Genomic DNA, 27827 nt, shown 5'->3' with positions numbered 1-27827 from the left:
CGTGAAAATTGTGTGTACCTCTAGAAATGCACAAGAACAATAACACAGAACAAATTGTGGAATTCTTTTGTGTCTTTAGTGGACGTGGGTGGATGCAATATGGGGTGGCTAGAATGGTTGAAAATGCCATCGCTGAAGTGGCTTTACTTCAGGCATGAGAAAAGAAATGAGTTTTCGCGGGGCAAGAGAAGTGAGTGCAATATTTCAAGTGCAACTCGCGCAATTCCTTAGCGGATTCCTTTAAATTCAACACGTTTCTCATTTAGATGATTGTCAGACACCTATATACACAAACACACCTGACGACTGATGTACTCTGCTAATTACAAAAGCATTTTATTTTACAAAATTAATTACGAAATAAAATGTACAAAATTCATCTGAAAATGTGAAAGAAAATCAAGAAAATATTTCCAAGACCATAACGAGCTATAGGAAGAATGGGAGAGTTAAGGGTTAAAAGGGAATGAAAGGAATTGTGTGTGTGTGACCTTTAGCATTAGAAATGTATGCTGCATTGATTCAAAATTAATAGAATTTTCTTGTAGACCATCAATAAAATACAATTCAATGGTGGTTTTCTTCACCTGCTTCCGCATGGGAATTGCACAGATATTGGTTTTATACGTTTTTGCAAAAACCCACGTATAAAATGAAAGTTCTATACTAAATATTTAAGATTACATAGCATTCATTCGTCGAAAGTACATTTTACTCTCATCAATTTTCTGCCCTATACACACCATAGAACACCCATCAGCTGACCCACATTCCTTGGCGTACATTCATTTACACTCCACGGTCCCAACTCTCTGGACCTAATCCACAACACCATCATCATCCATTGAAAGCTTTCGGAGGGGTGATCCCACTTCGGGCAAATTCCCAAAGTGCTCACCCAATTCACATACTTATATACATATACTTACAAATACCTCCGTGTGTTCAATCACTAGCTTAAGGATTGACTTTCAATATACACCTTTCGTGCAAATTGGAAAAAGCTCTTAAAGCTCCGGATGATTTCACACTTGGAATTTAGATGATACCCATGCCTAGTTTATAGCCTGATATGGGATAGTATAACTTTGGATATTTCTCCAGGAAACATACATTACGACACATGGATATCTGCAACTAAATTCTAATGGCCTCTGTGCCTTCTGCAATCGTCTACATATAGCAAGAGCATTTAATATTAATCTGTTTTACAGTGTAAAAGCTCTAAAACGACATTTAAGAAGTCATTAGTTTGTTTGTAAAACAACTACAGGATTATTCTTAGAAAATTCTATTTGTTTTATTCATCCCCCATTGCCTCTTAGCCTTGATTCTATTTTACCGTCACCAAAAGATGAAAATCGATGTGAAAAAGCGACTCTGTTAAAATTTGTAGGCCAAATGTGGGGTGGAGCAAACACATCAGAGGTCCCGTGGTGAGAAAAAAATCGAGCACAATTTATCATCGATTTTGCGAATGGACACAATAATTTGTCAAATCGATTCTCTTGCCTTAATTGATTCTCAATTGGTTCAGTGTGTGAGCTTTTTGTCCATGTCACTTTTTCCGGGGGAAAGAGATGGTGTGAGAGAGAGCAAAACCTCTCAAGTGAAACTCGGGGGAGGGAAATGGGGAAAAAAAGAATGGGTATTTAGCAGGGATTTTTGTCCTCGTGATTTTGTCCGCATTTCGTTACCTTTTTTTCCACCCCTCCTGTTGCCGGATGTTTGCTCGAGAGTGAAACTTTTATGAGTAATTTATATTTTATTAAGTTGTCCTCACATGGAACTTTATCACATTTTTCCACATCTACGAGTACCATCACTCACGGGGGCATTCTCGTTTTTTTCTGCTTGTCCAACCCTCGTTCCTGTCTCCCGGTGAAAAGTGTTAATTAATTTTGCTCACTCTGTCGGATTTTTTTCATGTCAGGGAAGGGGGAGGTTGGTTTGAGCGGTGAAACATGGACAAGGGTCATCACATGTAAACGCTTAATTTTTTATGATTACCCTTTGTGTGTCCTCTTGCGGGAAAAGCCGGGCAGGGTGAGACAGAGCGTTTAATCCCGTGGAAAATTCAAAGAAAAAAGTCCTCAAACTTTTACAAAAAAACTCCCTCATTAGGCGGCTAAATAGGGGTGGTATATTGTAGTCAAAAGACCACAGGAGTGTTAATTAAAGTCAACCCCTTCGGTGGGATGCACCACAAAAGCATTGTGGGGTAGCATTCTGCCGAGGGGGCTTCCGCACCCCATTTCCCTAATGGAGCTTCATTTCCATGTCACTTCATGTCAGCTATTTTGATAAACTAATTGGTGTGTGGGTGGGATGACACCACCAATGTCCGGCATTTTTCTTCATCTGCCACGGAAGAGGCCATTGATGGGGGATGGAAGAAGAAAAAAAAAGTTAACGCTTGAGGGTGTTTTTCTCGAGTAAAATTACTTGGTAATTTGCTCCCCTTGCCGGGCAATAAATCAAGAGTTGGAAAAAGCTCCAGTGAAGCGCTTGATGAAAAACACACGGCTCGTGCTGAAATTTGCCAATTTTCCACTTAAATTTTCACACTGTGAGAGAAGATACTCCAAAACAGCGCACGAAAACTGTCGGCCAGAAGCCAAAAGGGGGCAAATAATACCGAGGGGTGGACAACACACGAATACACAGCTTTTGGTGCTTTGATCAACCAATATGCTCCGCTAATTAATTCTTGATTTTAATTAATAGAAGACTTACATGGGAAATTTTGGGGAATAATTTTGAGGGGGTTGATAAACTGAATTATTTTCGTCGCGTTGAGCTTCATTTACCAGCAAAAGCTTTGTTAAAGAGGGCTTTCAATGAAAAATGGAAGTCTTTGAAATTTTAAAGCTTTCAGAAATGAATAGTTTAAATTTTTGGTTTGTACATTAACCCCTTGGTTGTGGGAGAAAATTAGAAGGCACGAATCTTCTCTATATAGCATGAAGGATGCCTTCTGTGGTGTGCTGAAAGGAGTCAGACGCTCGTGGCTGCACACAAAGTCTGAGGCTCATTTCGCAACAAGAAACGGATTATTATATTTTCCAAAGAGGCATCCCCCTCATCCGTTTCTCCCAATGTTCCAACGGTGATTTATGACAAACAACATGCCAAAGAGTTTGAGGTTGTTCACCGAGGAATCCCAACGTGGTTGTACGTGGTTTGAACGTGGTGGTATCAATGTGGCAATTTCCTTAGCTCCTCTGAGGGTGGGGAGGAAAATTATGAAATTAAGGTAATTTATCTCGATATGTGGTTTTCCGGTGTGGAGAAAAATACATATATCATCTGACAATTACACATTTTCCACACACAAACCACCCTCAAAAGTCATCAGCTTAAAAGACATGGGGCTATCCCCTTTTCCATGGGGGGGGGGGATAGGAAAAACAGAAGAGGGGCGCAAATGTCGACGAAAATTCGAAAGATCTATTTGCAAGATGGAGTCTAGCTGTCCGGATTTTCTATGGAAATTACTTTATTATGAGACATTTCCGGTGACATCGCTCTATTTTCACTGCACAATCTCACTCGCCCATCCCATGTGAAACTTCATTTAGTGAGTGGAGTCCCTTTATCTCTCACTCAGTCCTTTTTCCCCCCGTCCCTTTTGTCCATGCCATCCGTGGTGGGGCACCTTTTAAAGAAGAAGTCTGGGAAATGGAGAATATGGATGATAGTCAAAGCATGGGAAATGGAAAACAGGAGGCTGATAAGTAATGTGATTGAAAAGAATCCACTCACCCTGATGGTTCTTTTCCGATAAAAATCAAATTGATTCAAAAGACATGATGATGTTTGCCAAATTGGAATGAGATCGATCAGTTTTGCTTTTACGATGCCAGTAGGAAGGAAAGCCAGAAAGGTAGCTCGCTTTTCCCGAGAGATGCAAGATACAAATCACTTGATATTTTCTTTACAAAAAAAAATACTATTATTGGGGTTTGCAATTGGAGGAAAATAGTTGTCCAACTTCGTTATTTTATTAGCTTTTGTATCCTAAAAAAAATTGCAATCAAATAAGCTCTTAGCATTATATCATGAAGATTTGAAATCTTCAATTTGTACACCCCTATCTTTTGTGTATAGAGCAGAGCTCATCCGCAAGAGATGCTTTCAAGGAAATAACTTTGAAGCATCCCAATTTGTCTTGGAGTATATAGTTTTGTTGCCAATAGCAATTTTGTCCAATTGTACCAACAAGAAGATAAACCAAAATAATGCTGGGAAGAATTGCAATTTTCACATGGTCAAACTGTTATGCTTGGGAATTATTTCAATTTCAGACCAAAAATTAATTTGCAATTTTGAGGTCAATTTGACTATGTGTTTTCGCTATGAAAATCTCCTCGTTTTTCCTTCCCTCTTTCCCCTGACATTGTCACCCACTGCTGCGGAGCTTTCTCATATGTATGAAGGGAGGTATTTAATATATGTGCAAATTGTGGGAATGAAGAGAGAGTTTTGAACCGAAAACTTTCCATCATCGTCATCAAATTATGAATTTATTTACACTTCAGCCTATACATGGGTTAAAATAGCTGTAAAGCGGAGGATGGTGGTGGGTATTAGGGAAAATTGTCTCATTAGGACAGAAGTGGAGCCCCTGAGATGGGAGCTAAAATGTTCATATATTGAGGTGGCCGAAGAATCCGATTGTGGTTGAAGATTTCCATTGCGTTATAAATTATTCGATTCATTTCCTAATACAAACACCTCATACATCACTAATGAGTGAATTGTGTCACACAAGAGGAGGCTGCTTTATCTTGAAGGTACCTCCTTATACTTCATTACTATATCCCCTTGCACACACCCACAACGGATGTGCCTGAAGTCTCAAGGGGGCAGCTGTAATGCGGGTATATTCTGCCTTGCATCAGATGTGGTGTGGTTGGTCTCACGGGGGCTTTCTTATCAAAGTATATATGGGATACTTGTCACGTATGGAGTGTAGTCAGAAATGCTCAACAGGAGGGACTTCCAACATTGAATGTACTATATGGTTACTAAGGCCAACCTATGTGAAGACTTACGGAAGGTATGCATCGGGCATTGTTTAGGCATCAATGTAACTTTGTATTGAATCTTGACTTTGGTATGCTCCAGGAAGAGCTTCAATTTAGTTTGAAACTTGGTCAAATTTCATTTAAACTGTAATGTATCATCAAAGCTATTTATAATTTTTTTAAAAATTTTTTTAATCTCTTGAAACTCCTTAAAAATCATAAAAAAGAAATTTTGATTTCAGGAATTATTATTTAATTCTCTAAGCACTTGAATTAATTTATTCTATTCTAGAGAGCTTTAAAAAAGTTGACTAGAAAAACAACCAGGCGTCTCCATCTATTTCCTTGACAATTTATTTATTGCCTTTCAAAGCTCTTCTGTTTTTTTCTTTAAGCTTTTCTTTGTTTTTCTGGAAAACACTTTGATGGCAATAGTGTAAATATTTGAGTGACATGAGTTAAGAAAATTGCTGAGAAATCCATTTGTATACAAATCATCCCTGGTTTTCTCCCCCTAATATATCCTTCAACCAGTCATATGGGGTATTCAAAGAACGGGGTCCTTCTACTGCATAAAGTAGCTATATGTATAAGGTCACCCAGAAGGAGTCAGGGGGAGCTTTGGTGCGGGAAGCAAAAAAGGACGAGACATTTTGGGAAAACAACAACTGTCCTGCCTTTTTTGCGTACACGACCATCTGGACATTCTTAATACAGACAGAATCCCAATTGATGGCGTTGTGCCTGTCAAGAAAGAAGTCGCCTGGGTGGAGAGATTTGAGATTATACACTACAGAGTGTACCATGTCCAGGGGCACCCCCAAAAAGAAGGGAAGTCTCTGAATGCGACTCACGTTCGCCGCGTCAGTGTGTCTGTTGACAAATAGCTTCTTTGACACGAACCAACTTTGCCGAAAAGCTGAACAACGACGCTCCATTCCACACGACAACCATTTCTACCGCCCCCGCGCGCGCGTCTGCCCATCCGTCACAGAATATGTCATGCCACTATCAATTCGATTTTTTCCCACCAAAGGGGCGTGGGCGACGTGAAAGTTTTCACAGGGGGTGAAGGCAGAAAATTTCCTAATTTGGTGGGTAAAATGAACAAAAAGCTCATTAAGTCGTGGTTGATGAAAACTCCACGACGTGGTGAAGTTTCTTTTTTTCTTCTGGGAGAAAAAGACCATCTTTTCGGGGGAGCAAATTAATGAAAATTCTTCCTCACAGCTCGCATGGTGTGCTTTCTTCACTCTCAAACATCATTTATCCTCAAACTGTGTTGGATGGAGGGGTGAATGGGGAGTGAAAGCTCTCACCCCGCATGGCAGTGTGGCGCAACCTCTATTGGATGGATGATTTGCCCTAAATTTCCCCCAGTAGTGTGTCGCATTTTGTCAAGCAGTAGATAAAAAGGGTCCATGCATCGGTGGGGGATGTAATCGTAAATATTTGACATGAAATTAATATTTTTCGAGTGGTGGAGAGCTTTTGTCCGAGCGCAAAAGGGCCAACAACATGGGACTCACACCCTTAGCCACCACGTTGAAATTGATGTCAATAAATTGCAACCGAGATAGAATGTCAGTGGGAAGCAAATCACATGAAATTTATTCATCTTGTGTTAATAAATCATCACATACACAGCCCGAATAGATATTTTCTCCCCCTCCCCTCCCTCCGAGCTATTCCCAAAACTCCCCGCATCGCCTCAAGCTAAGCTTACACAATTTTGCGACATTTTCGAGATGTAACCGCAGCAAAAAGTCACTCTGCTTTTGTATATATGGAGTATAGATTCGAAATTTATTGCTTGTATTTCGGGGTTTCCTTTTGCCCACAATTGTCCGGTCTGTGGGAGAAAAATTGCCATTGAGCATTAGTGTATTTGCTACGGGGGAATTTTCTTATACTCTGCCCATCCATGAGTTGCTTTCCCAATTCACCCACAGCCATTTTCCACTTAGACCATCTCTCTGTGTAAGAGCTTATTCTCAAGTGAACGAATCCAAAGGCAAGGAAAAAAAAGTGAAAAGCTTTCTCTCTGCGAAAAGTGCAGTCAAAAAGCATTTGCAGGCACAGGAGTGGCAAAAAATCTAGTAGATGGACACTTCTGGGGTAAGACTTCCAAATCGGGGTGGTTTAGCCATTGATCACACGGAGAATTGATGGTGGGTTTAATTGAAATTTTATGAGTTTAGATGCACAAGGAGTCTCCTCCGGGGATGAGGTTAAAATTAATGGAACCCATTATTCTTTATTAATGGGACGAATCGAAGGGAAGTTTTTTGAGGATAAATTTTGATTTTTCTTATCAATTATTTTCAAGTGAAAGCTTTTAACTTTTTGTCTTAAAATGTATATGATTCTATTCAAAAATTGGCTTTAAAAAAAACTTCCTAATGAGACAAAACTTTCTTTAAAAAATAAAACGTTTATATACCTACATACATAATGTATTCAATTTTACTTCTCTTTCCCCAGTTGAATGTTATTGGAATTTTGAAAATTCAACCCCTAATTCTCATTCCAATGAATTTGTAATTTTTCCCTGGCGAAGAACGAGAAAGTTTGATTACAGTTTGGTGCGGGGTAAAAGTTTCTAAATCTTCATTTTCTAAGATTTTCCACGCGAGTAAAACTTTATATTTATAGTTTGGCAAAATATTTGCAAGGGAGTAAGATCCTCTTTAAAACTATTTTGAGTGTTTTGAGAACCCTCATCGTTGAAGTTGCTCAAATATCCAAACAGAAAGTGAGTGGTATAGTAGTTTAAATTTCTACTCCACTCCAAACTCAAGAATGTTTTTCCCCAAAACAATAATCTCTCGCACCCCTCACACAGGGTGCTATACTCCGTGTCCTGAATTTTCCAGCTTAAAGCTTTCCTTTTTTCCAACACCAACGCTCTCTCTCTCTATCTCTCTCTCTCTATCTCCCTCGAGCAGTAATTAGGAAAATTTCACCCATTGAGCTCTTGCACAGTGCTGACTCCAAAACGAAAATCGTGCCACCAACAATGGACCAAAATCACACCAACTTTCTCGATAGATTCTCCTTGACAAACTTTCTCATAAATTCCCATTTAAGTCAATCACCATGAAGATTGGACATACTCTTTTTTCTACCACCAGCGCAAAGGGGAACTTTCGGAAGAATGACGATGAGAAAAAAAAGACCAAAATCATTGTGATAAAATTTGCCTGTCAGCGCTCTGATACTTTCAACTTTCATTTCCATCATTCTGTGGGATTGTTGAAAGTAAAAAAAAAGCTCCGAAAAAAGAGAAGATTATATGACAAACATTTTTAATGCAATAAAAATTTCTCGGGGGTAAAAGAAATTCTTCTCCGCTTAAGAATGAAAATTAATCATAAACTTTCTTTTTTTCTCTCTCTCTCTGGCTCATTCTCCTTTCAACCCCATTGTAATAATGTCGTAACATATATAGCATAAATTCTCCCAATGTGCCCTCGTCGTAAAGTATCCCTTAAGCATCCCATGAGGACTATCGCCCTTCCACAAGCGGGCGTTTCCTCATGTCCCGGGAAAATATGCATTTCATTTTCAATATTCACCACGAAGAATGCCAATTTTTTTCTTCTTCTCAGAAGAAAGAAGCGGCATTGTGCAAGTGAAGTTTATAGAGCCCCTAATGTGAAGATCGTGAGGTCTGTGGGTTAGTTTTGAAAGCTTTCGGGATTATCGAAAAGCTCGCGTATGGGGAAAATGATGATCTACTTAATAGTTGAATTTGAAGGAGTAAATTTTGAATTATTGTACAGAATCTTTGGTTATCTTTGCTGCTATGAAATCCCAATTTTCGAATAAATAATTTCAACAAATTCATAACGAATCATTCAACAATTTCAGGAGTATAACCAACCAACAAACCCAGAGCTTGCAAACAATCACACACCACAGAAAGTTGTGAAAATCAGAGTTTGAGAATGGGGATGTGCGCCATACATTTTCGTGTGATTTTCCCGAGAAAAAGAGGGGAGAATGGGAGACAATCAGAGCTCATGGAGCTCATTTTCGTTAAAAGACGTGTGTGTGAGAGCAAAGTTCCCAAATCGATCGGTGCGATAGTTTGATGTTGATGGTGTACGAGTGGAATTTGGGGGCGGGTGTGCCCGTAAAAGCAAATATGGGGGCAATCATAGTGTGGTGGTTTGTGCTGTAGCATAAAAACACATGTGAATGGATTAAATAAAAAAAAAGAAGAAGAGAAGCACCGTTGAGGGGCAATTATTTATTCAAGTCACGCCGCTTTTCACGCACACAGTCCATCTTGGACGGAGGTCTCGGGTGAGTTTGAAGTTGGTCCAGTAGGGTACATAATTTCTTTTATTGTAAATACACTCAACGTAGACGGGGAGAGTATTTTATATGAATATTTGGGGTTCACCATGAATGCTGATGAATGCTTTTTGGCCGTAAAGGGAGGACCTGAAGAAGATCCAAAGCTCTCTATGCGTACGTAGGGTGGATAAAACTCACTCTCATGGGAGTTGCTGGGGTAGTGGAATTTCTCGTATTGTGGGAGGGTATGTTTTTTCTCGCATTTTTCACCAAACTACCCTCACCGTCCAACTCTGATGTTTTCTCCCCCCTAAAATCCCCGAGAGTTTTTTAAGATTTTTTTTGGAAAAACCCATGAAAAGTTTATAAAATGTAGTACAAGATTGACTCATCAGTGGAAGTGGCAGAAACTATTTTTGGTGTGTTGGAACTTCCGATGGGAGAGACATTTTTCTGGTAGAGACTAAAAGGTGAGACGGTTTGTTATTATTTTTGGCGACGTAGCTTTTCCCCCCACACATATAAAGTACCGTAGATACTACATTGAAGCATAGCATCGAGGGGAAAGGGGAGTTGGTGGGAAAAAGATGAAGAAAAAATATAGCGACTGCTAAAGTGCTTCGGAAGCTTTTTTCACCCCCACACCCTGTGTGAGGTCGGTTTTTGGTTCACTTTTGGTCGATATGGAGGAGGAAATTGTGCGCGGCAGTTGGCGTCATAGAAGCAAACAGAATTTAAGCTCAATTGAAATTCAGTCAAGTGTATTTTGGTGACATTTTTCTATGGCTTTTCCCTTGCGTTGTTTTCATAGCTATAAAATGTATTTGGTTTGTTTTTTCTTCTCATTTTCTCCCTATGAGAGGAGGAAAAAAAAAGCCATTCGATAGCTTTGGTGGGAAACAATCACACAAAATGTTCAAACACACACGCGCGAGGTACAAAACTTCAATTGCCTGGAAAAGAAGAAAAGCACGGCGGCAAAAGCAGTGGAACAGAAAGAAAAGCTCTCATACACCCTCGACAGATCTCCTCCGCGTGTGACTTTCCACGAAAAAAGTAAGAAAAAAAACCTCTGAAGAAAGACCCAGGAATTTTATATTATTTTCTTTCCCATTCCCCCCCTTGTGAGCCTGCTATCGAAGCTCTCTCGCCCCATGAATCACCCACTAGGGAGGTTTTACACCTATTTTACATTCTTTTATTGCTATATTTTGCGGCGGCACAAAAATGGGTTTATCAGCATTTTTATTTCCCTCCAGGGGGGCTTCTCACTCTCGGGGAAATGCAAGATTATTTGGATGTTGCATTCCAATGTTGATCTTCTCAACCATTTCCCATCCCTAATTTTTTTCCAAATATTCTTTTCATTTTTTTTTGTCAATGCAACTTTGACGAGAAGTTTCAAAAATATATAGGTAGTCTCTATTGGTATAATTGTGTTGAGCAATTTCCGAGAAAAACATCCATGTTGTTCCACATTTAAAGTTCAAGTTTGTCTCTCTCTCCAGAGTGGAAGTATAAAGAAAAACATCTCGAGCCGGAAACGTTTTTAAATAATTTATTCTGCGTGCTGAGACAATATTTTGAGAAAGTCTTTTCCTCATTTGAATAATTGAGCTTTCAAAAAATATGAAACACAAAAGTCACCATGAATTTATTTGTACTATATAGCGTCTGTATAATTAATGCATTTACCGGAAGAGAGGAGAGAATTACCTGTGGTACTATTAGCATGAAAAAACATAAATGATTTTTCTGGGAAAAAAACAAAAATAATTTAATATTTTATAAGTAGCAAAGCTTTGGAGATAAAATGGAAACAATGGACTGAAAAGAATGTCTTGAATTTGATTTAATACTTTTTAAATCAATTTAAAGGGAAAACAGAGCTGTTTTAAAGGGATCTTTGAATCATTTTCCACTTTCTGCTTTTTTTTTTAATGGTAAAGGAATATTCTAACAATGTGCTTTATAGAATATTCTTTCGCAGAACTTTTAGTGAAGAAAGTTGTGTGGAAAATATTCGAAATAATAATTATGTAGAGAAAAAAAAATATCATTACAAGATAATACGCAGAGAGAGATAGAGAGAAAGCTAAACTTTATTTTCTCAATATGGATTTTTAAGTAACTCACTATTAGTTTTCCAAACATTGATGGCAAAATGGAGAGAATTTTTCTATTCACTCTTGAGGATTCAAAACTTTTCCCGCACATCTCTTGGGCTCCGAAGAATCTATATATTCCAGCCAAACTCCTACCCTTGTGAATCCGAATGTATCTTATGGAATTTTCGATAGAATCCTCCCAGTCCACGCAAAAATCTCTGCCATAGCGCCCACTCAATTCAAAAAGCAACGAATGTAGGCATCTCCCCCCCCCCCATACAGACAGTGGAGACTTTTAAAGACTTTCCACGAAACCCCATGAGGTGGGGCTGGGGGTGATACATATAAAATACCCATTTAATAACGACTCCCCGAGTGTGAGTGGATCTAACAAAAAATATTTATACAGAGATAAAATTCCACCGAGAAGCGGGTGGTTTGCCGTAGACGATGGCACACAGAAAAAAAAAAAACAAACATTTTCACGCCCAACAAAACTTCAGCGAAAGTTTTTCGATATATCTCCCTCTAAATGCCGTAGTTTAAAGGGTTAAGGATGAGAAAGTTGGATGAAACGATTTTATAGTCTCCTCCTAGATAGTTCTCTCACACAGCTCACAGTTGAAAATACTTTTCCATGATTCACATGGTGCTGCACACACACTTACATTGGCGAAAGATCTATCGGAGTGTGTTTTTGGAGGAAATATAATGGGGGTGGGTCTGTGGAGGATTACGCGACTGCTATGTATAATAATGTTGCAAGAGTGAGATACTTTTAGATAAATTGTAAATGCGCTTCTGCTGCAGCCAAGTTGAAGCTCATGGGAGGAGAGATTTGGAGAGATTGCATCGGAATATCGTGGGTGATTATCGAAAGTTGCATTAAATTTCATACAATGCAATGTATAAGCTATAACATTGGTTTCTCACCTTTAAGTAGAACATTACACATTTATGATTAATTAAACTCATAGATTTTAAGCTTTTTTTTTGTTACACAAGGTTATTTCATTTGTCTCATTGCAATATCTGAATGAAATATATCTTCGTCTCGCTGAAAATTCCATGTCTCTTTTGTACCGGAAATCTCTGTGAGGAAAAGTCCCAGCAAAAAAATATAGCCCATTGTGTCCATAAGAAATGACCCTCGAGAGCTTTTTACTGTGTGTGCATGAAGCTAAAACTAAATTATCAAATTTGCCATTGTGTTGAACATCATAATTCTCATGCAGACACTTGAGGTGGTCACGGTGGGTGTGTCAAAGGGGGTTTTGAGGAGAGGGGGCAGCACACAAAAAAGGCCGGGGATACAGTGTTGGACATGAGAATTATATAAACAAACCATGGGAATTCAGTGTCACTCGCCATAAATTACTTTAATTACATTCGTATGCAAATGATATGCAAGACACTTGCTCGCACACAACTACGGAGCTTTCGAAAGCTCAACCCCGGAGGGATTTTTTTTTCATAGTGTCTACCGTGGAATGCCCGCTGGGTCTAAATTGCATTTTACGCGATGATGCAATTTTGGCACTTTTGGACACTTTTTCATTAAGCTCCCCACTTTTGTGCATTAGCAATGTCGGATGCTGCAAATGCGGACAAAAGCACCATCCCATGCGCATAACAAGATGGGTTAGGGGTGGTGGAGAGACAGTACTTTATAAAATGGGGGACTGCCACGTAGAAGAATTTCCTCATCTGGATGAGAGCTTCCCAAAGGGACCAAAATGAATTTCAAAGAAACTTCCTTTCTGTCCCACAACCGTTGGTTTATAAAACCACCAAGGCGAGTCTCTTCGTTGTATTTTATCTCGAAAAATATAATATGGAGTATTTTTCAAAAGTCATCCGTATTTCGTCATTTTTCTCCGAGTAATTTGAAATAAAAGATGAAAATTTAAAAAGTAACTTGAATAAAATAATTTCTCTGCCCTCTCTTGAAGTTCGAGAAAAAAATTGAAGTAAGATTCGTTTTCTAAGAAATTTCATGCTCTACCACTCTCTGCAACATTGCATCTCTATGTGAAAAGTTCTTTCTTTTGAGCAGACCCATGCTTGAATAATTTCCTCCCGGTGTCCTTTGTAATAAACTTTTACTACAAAAAAAATTATTTTTATGGAAAATATTATTCTGTTTCCGCGAAATTTTAAAATAATTTTTATTAAAATTAACTATTGTAAAAAATAATTTATAATTTTGAACAGGGAAAGAGAAATGTAATTCTTTTAAGCTTATTAATTTTTTAATTAATTTAAAAAAATGGTTTGAACAATATTATTTAAAAGTTCTTTTTCAAATATAAAACTAAAATTATTTTCAATGAAAGTCATCAACGATCAGAAGCAATGACAGATTTTTTTGTTTAAATTTCCCGTGAATAAAGTATTTTGTGAAATCAACCTCCTGTACAAATTTTCACCTATAAAGCAGAACTAAAAAGCTTCAAATTGCAATGTTTTTTAGTCTGATTTTGACATTTTTGTGCACATTGTCTCACTTTTCCGTGGTCAAAATGGTGTTCCGCCTACGGGCAATAGAACACTATTGAAATGCAATTTGTATTATTAATTGTGGGGAAATTGTAAAAATTCCACAGAGCGGGAAGTTCGCTTTTTTTCACAATTTGTGAAATGTTTTCCTCTCTTTTGACACTAATTTATCTCTCTGCTGTATTTTTCTTTTTTTTTGCTACCCTCTCGCAAACTTCCACCCCCATCAACTTTTAATCGCTGTTAGACCATCGAAATCGATAACTCATTTATTTCCCTCACTATTTATTGCATATTTTCTCTTTTGAGGGGGCTGAGCTTTCGACAGAGTTTTTTTCTCCCATCTGTGGCTATGCTTTTTCGGGTCATTTCATCGGGGGAGGATATTTTTTCTCGTGATTTCATTCACACAAAGCTGCGCTGGTGAAAAAAGTTCAATATTTTTTATGTTTCTGTTTTTTTCTCTCTCTCGTTTTCCCTGTCAAAATGAGAAAATTCTTTGGTATTTTAGTGTTAATGTATGCGAGCAAATTTTTACCATTGTCTCATGGTGGTGTCCCTACTTTTTTATGAACTTGACGACTTGTATCTGGGAGTCAGTGTGTGCAGACAAAAAAAAAAGCTCCAGCAAATTTACCCAAAGAATAGAGTGTGGAGATGGGTACAAAAAGCACCCTATGTATGGAGGTTGAGAGAGATGATGAAGTAGTCGATGGGGGGAGGGTGGGGGAAAGGGAGGTACGAGTAAAACTACATAAAAGTATAAATACCTCGGTTGATGAGCATCTGCAGGATTGTGAAGAGAGTCCACGCAATTGTAATTTGCTTCCATTGCCACAATTTCCACATTTTCATTTTCACGACGTGAAAGAAAGCTCCGGTGGGGTGGGGGTGGCTGGAAAAAGAGAATGAGAGAAGTGAAAGAGCAGCAGGAAAAACAGTGAAAACTTGCTGTATTTGCGGTGGGTATATGCTTGTGTTTTTACAGAAAATATTTGCTTTTTTATACCCATTTCCCACCCACACCATTTTCCATTCCCTTTCACGTCTCTCCATTCAGAATGAAAAGCACCCCTCACCCCCTTTTCCCTACCCTCCCGCCCATGGAATCTAATATATCAAATACAATGTTAATGCTATATTAAACATACGTGTTTCTGTGCGAAAAGCTCCTTTCTCTTCTTCTCGTGCTGTAGTATGTATTTGTGCTCGTTAGGTGGTACCGCTCAACCCCCTAGCAATGGTGTCGATTCCTTTTTTATTCCTGCTCTCCACGATGATCGTGTCATAATTTTCTTGGCTTGTTAACAAGTCCCTCTCCTCCCCCAAGACATCCACCTCGTTCTGCTGCGAAGAAAAGCAATGATTCGACATTTTATTCATGGTATTCCTGGTTTTGCCCCATTGCACCCCTAAATGGGTAAAATTTCTCATCATTCTAGGAGAATATTTCTGTTTTTTTTTGCTTTATAAATATGTTTTTGAAAATTTAAGTTAGATAATATTTATTGAAATCATAGAATAAATTTTATTCATAAAATATGTTTTTATGTATCCACCATCTCATCCAAGAGCTGGTATTCAACTTTGCTTGGATAAAAAAGAAGATTTAGCAGACTGAAAGACTCTCTTTGCGTGGTGCAAAAAAACGTGCCATTCTTGGGTATATAATTCAAATTTGAAGGCCCTCTGTGGCGCCAAAGTGTGTCACACACTTGTCGAAAAGTGACTCCTGAGGACGGGATGGATGGCACACACCCTCCCCCTGTTGCCGCACAGAGGGATGGCAAGTATAGGCTCTCCCCTTGGGGGCATCAAAAATGCACAGTGGAGCAAGTGAAAGCTCTACGGGCGTTCTATGTGTCTAGAATAATGCCGTGAATGGTTTTCTTTCGTGTGGAAAATTCTCTAGTGGGCCAAGAGGGAGGAATTACACACGGAATATGTATTATGGTAAATCCGGGGTGTCGAGCCTCACGAGGCATGAATAAAAATGGGTGCTACGGGAGATGACTTTTCATGCTCTCAGTAGAACGTCACACTTTCATCCCTCAAGCTTCTCATTGTTACTTAACACAATGGCGAAATCATCATAGATCAAGAGACCACAAAATTACATAGAGACACTTCGCTCCTTCTCGTTCACCCTATACCGCCCTTGCGCTCCTCCACCATGCTTCAGTGAGTGCTATCTAAAAAAAAATTGAGGCTGAAAAATGTGACACGAAGGAAAAAGGGATATAAAGGGGAGAGCTTTCTTCCACTCTCTCAAATCATGTTCCATAATAAATTGTATCAATTTTCATTCACATTCTTCGTCGTACTTTTGCCACTCCCTTGCACTTTGCACTCATCCCTCACAGTTTTGCACACACAAAAAAAGCTCCTCGTTTTGTGGGGGGTTTGCTTCTCTCCCGCACTCTGCTGCAGGGCTTAAATCCATACTTGGAAAAGTTGTGTGTGTACTTCTCCGTCCCACAAGGTGATCCCTGGCAATATTTCTCTTTCCCCCAACTTTCGTAACATTTACTTCAACAGCAAAAAAAAGCTCCAACGAACCGACCTTAATTTGAAGGAACACCGAATGGAAAATCCTGCAAAAATCGAAATGGTTTGCAGAAGAATTTCCACGTGAAGTGGAAAAGCAAAATCCCGAAAGTCGATTTTGAGATTAAGTAGTCAAGGGATTACTCCATATTTATACATCGCAATGCATCTCTACATCCCTTTTTGGAATAATAAATGAGATCCTTAATGCATTCTATTTTTCATTTCTCCCACAGATTATGCGCACCAACATCTGCTTTACGTTTCTCTTCCTGTTCACAGAAGTTTCAATTTGAATTTTTCTTTTTTCACCCCGGGGGAGTTTTTTTGCAATATATTTATGATGCGGAAGTGCATCGTTTATGTTGATTTCAAAGCAAGAAAAAATAATATGAGCTTTAATTAAATACAGTTTGATAACATAATCAACAATATTATGTCTTCAATATAAATTTAATTAAATATAAAAATTAAGAATTCCAACATATTATATATCCTGTGAGCTTTTGGAGCTTTCCCACAAAGATATGGAATTTTTAACATAAGATAGGTTAGGTAGTAAAAATGATTTAGCAGGAAATTTCAATGGATGAACAGCATGCATTTGATCGCTTGTATGAGTCATTCTGGTGTGTGTGAAAATTTCCCCAAGACGTGGCTTTAGTTAGACATTCCTTCACCCTCACTGACTGTCTGAATTCTCCGCCCCTGTTCACCCATTCAAGCACCCTCGGTGTGGAATTTGTATTGCATTTGGTATGATTTATGAGCTCAATAAAGAGAGTAAATTGAACATAACATGTGTTATGGCGACTCCACACCACATCCATCACCATCGACTTGGGGCATTGATTGATTCTGTATCATTTGCACTCTGTGTGTGCTATTTTAAAAATACCACCACGTCCCTACAAAACCAATCCGCTGTGTGGTAGCACGTGGAGTGTGGTTTTCCGCGGAGCTTTCGTGAGCTTTTTTTTGCATTTTTCCCCTATCCTTACCAGCTGGAGGTGGTGGCCCCGAAAGTTTCCTGGCGCCACCGCGAAACGCAAACATGAGACTCAAACATAAATTCAACTTTTACGTTGAACAAAATTAAAATCAAATATTATTTACAATTCTCCTGCTTTGAGGTTTGCTGTGTATTTTAATATATATTTTTTCCTGTACCGTACTGGGAAGTTTCTTCTCTGGGTGAAAGGGTATATGTATAGAGAAATGAGTTCAGGAACCGAAGAATAACCCCATTGATTGCCAAAGGATTTAACGGTGGGAATTGCTCTGAATACACGCGCACCTGTGCGTGACAAAATTATTATTAACACTTACTTGACTGTTTGATTTAATTTATACCTTCTCTATGTACATTGTGAAGAGGTACACACTCATATAAATTATACAGGTACTACTTGAGAAATTAATCAATCTATCATTTAACAAAAATAATCTTTTTCTTTGGATTTCTTAATTTCAAGTTTTAAATTCCCTTTTAAATTCTTTTAAAGATTTCTTAAATTTCTTTCATAAAGAAAAAGGTAAACGTAATTTTTTTTTCGCAGTGTACCGCCCAAAAGTAAAACAAGAAGTGTGTTAATCATTGTTGGATCTCTGGCAACGCACCACTCTATGGAGGTAATTTCCTTCCAAGTGGGTGAAAATGTGCGCGCCTAAACCCTTTTTCCTTCAATTCATCAAATCATGCCTGAAACGCGCCAGCAAAACACCACCCATTATTGCCAACATTGAAAGTTAAAGGAAAAACTTTTCACTTAAGCCAAATCACTTCTTTCCGCAACAGAATTTTCGGTAACTTTACTAGCTCTCCCCTAAGCCATCCCTCTCTACGGACCCGAAGCTGATCATTGGTATAGGCAGCAGCAGCTTGTGCCAACAATCACTGAGAAAATTTGTAATCAGCATAAATAAACAAGATACGATATAATAAATTAGGTAAATATATTTGAGAGTTCATCTTTTTTTTGCTCTTTTCTTCACGCGATTATAACCCTTAGTTTCTTTTCTATACCCAACAAATTGCGCGGCCATATCCTTTAGATAAAATTTCGCATAATGAAGGATTTAAGGGAAAGTTGGGTATTTCAAACGTTTTTCCATCCCCTCGCTAAATAAACTGCATTGTGTTTGAATTTATAATTAGGGATTTAATCAATGTCTCTACCGTCCGTGGATGCTTTGGCGTGGCGCCGGGGGTTGCCGTAATGATGACTTGATATCTCAAGAGTTTATCGGAAAAGTCCCTCCAGCTACCATTAAACTCAATATATAATTTGTTATCGCAAGATCAAAGACTTTTAATTGAGCCACATCCCACGGTGCAATACTAATGAGCTTGTTCGCTGATGGAGACAAAGGGCTTCTCCTCCCTCCAAACGCTGTAACCTCAGATATGCGGAAAAGTGGACTTGAAGGGGAATACTTAGCATAAATGGTTGGTGTTTCCACGACAAACACTTCCACCAACAAGTGACAAAGAGAGTTCGCGGGGGAAGAATTTTCACTGTCATGCAAATTATGAGTTATACCGGATGATGAGATGGGCGAAAGCGTGGGTGGAATATTCTTGATTACACGAGCCCCTTGTTTTTACGCTTAAGTGCTTTTCTCAATTTTTATCTTATTACGTTATGTGCTGAAAAAAAAAGAAAAATAAATCAGGCAACTTTTTTTTCGCATAAAGGGCCTCGTGCGCAAAGATTTATTTTGCAGCTTGTTCAAATTTGATAAGGAGTCAAGGTGGATGAGGGAACAAAAAGTGCAGGAAAAAAGGAGAGAAATCATGAACATTTCATTACCCCACGTAATGATTGCCCATGTTGTGTGAGTTGATTTGCCTCAACCGTGTGTTTAGCTGTGTTGGCATGAAGATGGAGAATGGTGCAAAAAGGTGGAATGAAACATGTCGTATATAAATATTTAATTGCCATACAACTTGCTCCTGAGAGCGGAGAAAAATTCCATTATTTCGTGAAAAATAAAACTGCTGAAGTATGTATGTATGCTTGTTCTGGGGGATAAGACTGTGCAGTGGGGTGTAACACAACCGCCTGAAGAACTGGCACAAACCAGGTATATAGTTTTTTTTTTATTTATGTTTTTCATATGCAATTAATGTTGTCGCAAACATTTTTGAGCATCATATTAAAACTTCTTTTTTTCTTCAATTTTTTGTGGATCAGTTTTAACTGATTTTTTGTTTTTTAATTAATTTAGAAGGATTGAAAATTTACTCATACCAAAAATACATATTTTCGAGTACTTCTCAATGGCTTATACGCGAGGAAAAACTTTTCCTCTTGTGAGTCTGATCTCTTTGTAATTCCCGCAAAATGATGTTTCCCATACAAATTCTGTGTAAATTATAAAAATTTGCGGAAAACTCCCTTTGAAGGAAACTAAACATAGCACGTCCTTTTTGCAAACATCTTCAAATTTACCTTCGTCACCATTCACCACTTTTCTCCCCGCCTGAGAAACTTTTAATAGATTTACTGGAAAATTCATCCCCTCCCATGCTTCTCTTACTTTTCTCATCACACTCTGCTGCATATCTTTGAGTGTGTACAACATCCTGAAATGGTCAGAAAATAATTAGGTGCATCTGCGAGATGAGTGTGCCACCAGCAGAGTTTGAAAGTTGCAAACTCACGAAAACATCACCGAAATTGTAAATTTTGCACTGAATGTGGCATCAAAGATAATTTTTAATTGATGTCACAATGGGAAAAGTTTTTCTCAAGGGTGGATGGAGTGGACACGGAGGAGGGAGGGGCGGGTGAAGATGAATCCCGGAAGGGAGAAAATGTCTTTTGGAAGTTGTGAAAACGCATCTCACCCGCGTAAACCGAGAAGTCGCTCACAGGAACTAAAATTACGGCAAAAGTTTCCGTCTTTCGCAGTATTAATTAAAATGTTATAATGAAGTCATTTTCATATTCCATCTTTGCCGACCATTTTCATACAAGACAATAATTTTATGCGCCAAGATTTCCATCGTACTCGTGGGTGTGGCTGATGGGGATGGTTACGAGAGAGATGACTTTTGGTACAATGTTTCAAATCCATCTTTCACTTTTGATGGGATTTGACAGCAGAATCCAACAGAGCTCCGGCAGCTCCCTGAAAGTCTGTCGTGTGGGATTTTGAATTATGGCCCATGCAAAAATGCCCCCAAAATTCCCCCATAGGGAGCTTTTTGGGAACATACCCGTATTAGATATAAACTGAGCAAGAGAGAGTATTTGGGATGGGAATGGATGTAATAAATGTGCCCATTTTAATTAAAATACCTATGTGCCCAGTTTACTCGAGACTCAGTCTCACTCTTCTCCTCCTGCCGGAAATTAATGGCCTCCTCGCGAACTTGACGCACGGAGTGGGTGATAAAAAAGGAATGGCGGCGGTGGGAGCTTTGAAGCTTTCACCCATTTGGAATTTACAAGCCAACACCTTGCACTTTCACTCCACCAACCATGGCAATTTCCAGAGTGTCGCCAAAACTCCATGAAAGTCATTAATTTCATCCCGTCCACAGTCCTCTTGAGTTGCGCACCAACTTGGAAATTGATTCAAATGTTGGCAATTGTGCATAATTTCCCATCCAATTCGATAAATTTTCCCGCTGTGACCCTAATTAGAGTGTCATGCTGAGTCCCTTGACCACTGTTTCTCACCACCCATTGATATTAAGTTTTGTTACTCTACAAAAGTGGGGGTGGGTTTGAGAAAGAAATTGAAAATAATTTGAACCATAAAATTACTCCTTAATGGTACTTTGAAATGGATTGAAAGCAAGACCAAACTCTGGGTGGAATTCACTAGTCAGACAGTCTTAAGTTTCTTAAATTTTTCTGAAGATTCTTCAAGTTTTCTTAAGAATGTCTTAAGGGGGGGGGGTCTCTTGGGAAAGCTGTTAGAATTTACACATTTTTAATAGCTTTAAATTTCTCAGGAAAAATTAAAGATTATTAAGTTTTCTTAAGGGAAACGTAATATTTCTTAAGTGGAATAAATTGAATATTTTTTATGATTTTTACGAATTTCTATGTCCGAAAGAGATCAGAAAAAATCATCGAAAAATGTGCATTTAGCCCGATTCAGCCTGACTGTAGATCTTGCTTAAGAAAACTTAAAAATCTTAAATGTTTCTTAGAAAATCTTAAATTTTTTCTTAAATATTCCTAAAAAATTTTATGAAAACTTAAGGCATTCTTCAGAAAACTTAAAGAATCTTACGAAAACTTATGTCTTTCTTAAGGAATCTTAAGTCTGTCTGATTAGTGAATTTCACACTCTGTTTAAAAGACAAGGAAATAAATATTGGAGTTTATATTTAATTTAATGATTTATTGAAAAATATAACGAAAATTTAGCACAGAAATTTAATTTAAGTACGGTTGAAAATTAATTTAAGAAACATGTTTACAAAAAAAGAGAATTAAAGAGATGGGTCCTATATGGATCAATTAAATAGTGACTAGGATACTGACCCCAGAAGAGCATCCTTCTTCACAACATGCTGTTTGTAAAATATCTTATTGGAATAGAGATAACTCTTGCCTAATTGCTGACAAGTTTTGTGGGGGATAGTAGCCCCAGAGGTTAGTCTTGTACCAGATGTCACCATCCGGGTTTAGTCCTTCGGTTTGAACACATGGCCAAGAAAATTTCTATTATAGTTTCGGTCACTTGTTAAACACAATAATAGTACAATGTTAATTGATATATTATGCAGAAAACTTTACTTACTTACATGCCCTATTTGTGGCTTTTCAAGGGTTCACTTTGCGCGCAGAAAGTTTGTGGGTGAAATAAAAACAGCAAAAGCTGGTGAGAGGGTGCAAAAGAAGTCACGGAGGAATTTATCTGTAAACAAGGGCGATTCTCAGGGGTGGTATTCTTGAGAGTAGAATGCTCCACAAGGGAGTAAGCTATGTGTGTGGGTGGATGGGTGGCTGCGTGTCTTGCTATTATATTGCAGCGGTGAAGCGAAGTGATTGAATTGTGTTTTGCGACACGAGAGCGCCACCACCCTCCTTCACAAGCCACGGAGATGTGGGGGTGAATCTCGGAATTTGAGCACACAACTTGTCGTTTTGTCAATGCCTCAACTCACCCACACTACCCCCTGTGTGTGTGTCTACTGAATAAACTCCATTCCCTTTCTGGAGAGCGAGGAACAACAATGAAAGTGGCATGGATGCTATCGAATGCTTGTTTTCATCTGTTTGGATATATAACCCATGGATCTCTGTCTTTTTCTCACAGACCTCCTCTCCGCTCCGCATCCCGCATATGTATATCCCTTGAATTAGTATATGGAATGGTTCAGTTACACCCTCCTCAACCTACCCCCAACCCCCATACATATAGACATACTCCTAAGGGGATGATCCGTGTACAATATTCAAAGTGAACGTGTAAAAATACGGAATTCAGGGTAAATACAGTGGTGTTGCTGAATTTGGGATGAAGACACGGATTTAGCCAGACAAATTGGAGATTCCCTCTTCTTTTGCCGCATTCACAATGCGGTGGGTGGGTGCTATGTATGCTGTGTTAACCTCATTTCGTGCACACAAATGCATGAGAGAGGGGTTGCTTTTCACTTCCTACATCCCAATTCTTGTAGTTTTTGAATCTATATTGCACCGAATGCATACAAAGGGGACACATTTTCTCTCCATATATGTTGCTCTTCCGAGTGTGGTGTCTCTCAATAAATTGTATTGGAAATTGTCTCACTGTCACTGAAAATGCCACAAGGGTTGAACAGCGGGTAAAGGGGGTATGCAAAGTGATTACAAAGACTTAATGTTTTGGAACTTTCCATTCATAGAGCTTGAATTTTCCTAACTATACGTATCATCATTGGATCATTGAAGAACCCATTTTTTATTAGATACCACTTAATCGTTACGGAGATTAGTTTGTGATAAAATAGAGTTTTTGTAAAGAAGTTTGAGATTAAAAAAAAAAACAATATTTGGCTAAAAAAAATCTGACTTTTAAAAAATCAACAGAATTCAAGATTATTTATCTAAAATTATGCTTTAACCCTCTTGAAAATTCTCAAATTTAATTTCAAAAGCCACTGAAACTTTGCATTGAATACCCCTCCCGGTGAAAATGTACATTTCAATGGGAGAAAGCTCATTGTGGTACAAGGTTTTAGAAATAGTGTAGAGCATGGTGTGTATGGAGTCAGTAACAATGCGAACAGAGGTGCAACGCTCCAAAATTAACAGGAATCCGCTTGGAAAGATGTTTTCCCGCATTTTCTGCGCGACACACCGCCCCAATGTTCTTTACGGCGTTCTGTCTCCATAGCACCAAATCCCTTCCACCCCGTCGTAAGTACCGCATGTGGGGTGTAATTTGTGGTCCCTCTGGGGTTCTCACAGCCATTGATGTCTCGAAATGGTGGAGTTTGTGTGAAGAGAAAACAAAGAACAATTTTTCTCTATGCGAATTCCGATATTTCTCTGTAATGTCAGCAATTTTTCATCACATTTCGCCTTTTCCTATTTCGTGAAATTTTTCTCATTCTCTATCGAATTATGTGAATAAATTCGAATCCCTTTTCCAACACGTTCCCCTCACACTCCTCCTTAGCCACACACACAATCGATGCTGAAGAAAACTTATACAAGAGAACATGGGCGAGGGAGGAAATTCCCACAACAAATATCCCCCCGCGCAAAAGATGCCTACCCCCACATTGAAATATACATTCCTAATTGATGAGGGCGAGGGGTGGTTGTTTCCCGCCCCCGCAGGAATAGATTCATTATGGTTCCATAATTAAGAATCCCACAATTGCCCATTAAATGGTGATTTATTGAGGACTGTGCCAAAAATATTTCATACAATTTGGAAGTGGCCTTTGCCATGCAAAAAAAAAACGGCCATGCACACAAAATGGGGACAAATAATTGCGAATATGCGACTCTCTGTGAGACCAAAACAAAAGTCCCCTGCAAATGCTTCTATGTGGCTTTCATGCTCGGTGTCTGAAGGGCGGTCTAGAGCGACACAAAAAAAGTCGAGGTGTTACCTACTATAGAGAACAAAAGATAAAGCTGATGAAGATTCAGTGGGAGTGAATGAACATGGAACAGACGAGGTTGCCGGAGCGCAAAAAAAGCTCCACACCAAAAATGATAAAAACTCTTTCATTTTGAGGTTTCTCTCTCTCACAGTCATTTCTCCGTGAAATTAAGGTTTGTATCTCGGTGAAATTTTCTATTTTCACGAAAATACTTTATGAAAGGTTTCTCCTGCATTGTTGGGTGCTCCGTAATCCCAGGGAAAAGGGTAAAAATATCATTTTACGAAGTCATACTAAATACTTTTTAACTCTCAATCGTGGATAAAATTGTTGAAAATAGGAAGCCTCTGGAGTTTCTTTTGCTAAAAATGAATTATATGAGGAGAAAAGGCTGCTAAATAAAAATAAGGATTTGTAATTCCTTAAATTTATCTAAAAGAAAGGTTTATATAACGTTCGAATAAAAATGGTAGAGAGAATTTTCATTGAGGAACTTTCTGGTTTTATTAATCAATTTATTTGTCTTACGTTATAATTTTTTTTTAAATCAAAACGTCAATGGATTAATTTTTCTTATTAATTTAGATCAATTTAATACTTTAAATAAAAGCTTTGTTTTTGTGATATATAATTTTATTAATCTCTACTTTTCACTTAGAATATTTCTTAGACCTTAATTTGAAACAATAAAGTTTAAAAAAGCTTAACTTTTCTGATTAATTAGCTAACTGAATAAATTCAATGAATTTGCATTTTTAACGAATTGTTTATTTATTTGTAAATAAAATGCACAAAAGCTCACATTTATTTATATATTTTTAGTCTTTATATATTTATATCTTTCTTTATATATTTATTCTTTTACAGACATAAAAGAAGAAGCCTTCGAGGGAAGATTCATGCATAAACAAACGGCGGAAAATTGTGAAATTTTGAAACTAATGAGGAGAATAGGAGCATTATACTTATATAGCTGTAAGTATTCTTTGGGACGCATGGTTTTCATGCAGCAGCAGTGTGTAAAATGGTGATATTAATCCTGTAGATATAAATTATGTCCATGGTGTCCAATTAGCTTGATAATTCTCGTGAGGGTTGCTCTTGTGCATTGTCTGTAGGGGCACCCATAATGAGTCATTCATGTGTCGGATAAGCTAAAGAGTGTCATGGGGAGAGCTTTAACTGTCCCGATGATGCTGGCATTTTCAGCGACAGTTGCATCGGAAATGCAGTCAATCATCGTCCAATTTGCTGTGATCAACACATTAATCATTGGGTGGAGCTTCATATATATGTAGTGTGGACCAAATGCCTGTAACCTAGTCACATTCTCTGCAGCAGTGAGACGCTTTTGCTCAAGCCGCACGAGAAGGATGCGCTGGAGGCGATTTATGGCACTGGGAGCTCTTTTTTTTTTTACGATTCTCCGTCCTTTCTCGCTGGCAATTTCACTCAAGAGGATACGTGAGTGGGGTGCTTGACACACAAAAAAGCCCATGGACGATAAACATCACCGTGCCGGAGGAATGGGAAACGATTGAATTCATGTAACCAGAACTATTCTCCGACGACTGTATATCGTAGCCAGAGCCATAAAGCACTTTTATCGCATTCACAATTCATATAAACGTTTTAATGTCATCATTTTTGAGCATTAATATGCATATGAGGGATTTTTGGTGTGTGTTAAACCATTGCGTGGGTTTGGTTCTCAGTCCCGGGGATATTATATGGTAAAACCAGAAAAAAAAGAATGGGGACGAATGTGCTGAAATTTATTTTCATGAACTAACACACAGCCATTGCTGCCCATTTTAGCATCCATTTGCGAATGTGTTTTTAGCAGAATTCCCACATTTTTGCTACAACCCACGGAGGGCTTCCGATGTTATTTTTTTAACATGATTTCGCACAATTGTAATTCTACCCACCCGAACAATTTTTTTCCTGTAACTCCTCCGTGAATGGGGACGCCTGGTTGGTAGGTTCTCATGGGAGTATGAGTTGAACAAAAAAAAGCACAGGAAATTGTATTTTTGACGATTATTATATTATGGTGTGTCGCGGGAGCAGCCTTTTCGTGATTCCACTGTAATTTCCACAATTGGGTTATTGAGTCGCGCAGACTTCCAATTAACCCCTTGTGAGCTTTCACCGAAAGCTTTCACTATAATACGATTGAGACATTTTTTTTCCTCAACTCTTTTGCGCGACACGCGACACCAGAAGCATGCTTAAAAGCCTCCAATATGGGATATTATTTGAAATAATCAGGGATATACATTTCCACCCAGAAAGACCATCATGCTATATATTTGTTCTGGATGGGATATAAACTGAAAATTACCTTCAATTATTCTCCCTGTTTTATTTTATTGCACACACACAAAACCCCCCCGCAAAAGTTCGTAATCCAAAATGGGGATATTCAGAGGGGCTAGAGCACTGTTATGGGGTTGAATGTTTCTTGGAGCATATTGCTAAATAGGAAATTAATTAAATTTAAATGCTCCAACTGTTCTGTTCTTGCCACATTCAGTACTCAACTGATTGTTTCACTTCAGTTAATTTATTATCACTGTCACACAGAAGATTAACCACCAAAATGAAAATCTCTGGCGGGTTTGTCGTGCGGAGACTTAGCAAAAAAATAAGGAATTTATTTTTGAGTAATTGTTCTAAAATTCCTCCGTATTCGATTCTTCACATTCCCGTGATACGCGACGTGGGTCGCGAATTTTGGGGAGAAATCACTCGCCCCTCAATTTCGAGGGTCCGTTTGTACACGGAGAATTGTGATAGTGTTATCAAATCTAGGGTCGATTGGGTACTAAAAAGTCAAATGCTCAGATAAAATGTTCATACAACATCCTTCTGGTGCTGGAGGAGTAGCTTTCACCTCTCTCACGCTCGTGGAATTCCTTCTCTCGGAGAGCGGAGCAATATGGGATTTTTGCCACGAAGGGGCAACATACAAGCTTCCAGTCAAAATTCCAGGCTACCACCCCTCTTGAATGCAAAGAGAAACACACTGCGCAGAGCTTACGGTTGTACAGGGGGAAAACCCTTAAAAAATTCCCATTGAAATGCTGAGCATTTGAGAGTCACCAATTGACTTGGACACCATAAAAAGGATTAGCAGAGACCAGGGAAACCAACATAAAAAAGCTTCCCTAAAGTTCCCAAACTCCATATGTCGAAAAAAGGCTCTTCAGTTTCTCTTGTAATTGGATACGTAGAGAGAAAGAGAGAGAGAGAGATAGGAAGAAA

General features: G+C 38.5%; 1 protein-coding gene across 2 annotated transcripts in view; it reads right to left on the bottom strand.

The window, feature by feature from the left end:
* Positions 1-27403, bottom strand: part of LOC129787696 (uncharacterized) — a 43353-nt gene extending 15950 nt beyond the window's left edge. The window contains exons 1-3 of one of the 2 annotated variants that reach the window (XM_055823428.1): positions 26905-27403; positions 15094-15289; positions 14713-14837 (exon numbers count right to left, since the gene is read on the bottom strand). In XM_055823428.1, the coding sequence (XP_055679403.1) occupies positions 14713-14797 (85 nt within the window). In that variant the 5' untranslated portion in view covers positions 14798-14837; positions 15094-15289; positions 26905-27403. The remainder of the gene's footprint in view (positions 1-14712; positions 14838-15093; positions 15290-26904) is intronic. The other variant, XM_055823429.1, reaches the window with a different exon arrangement.
* Between the last annotated feature and the right edge of the window lie 424 nt (positions 27404-27827).

This window comes from Lutzomyia longipalpis, chromosome 1 (assembly GCF_024334085.1).
Source record: "Lutzomyia longipalpis isolate SR_M1_2022 chromosome 1, ASM2433408v1".
Taxonomy (NCBI): Eukaryota; Metazoa; Arthropoda; class Insecta; order Diptera; family Psychodidae; genus Lutzomyia; species Lutzomyia longipalpis.
This window is presented reverse-complemented; position numbering and strand designations above follow the sequence as displayed.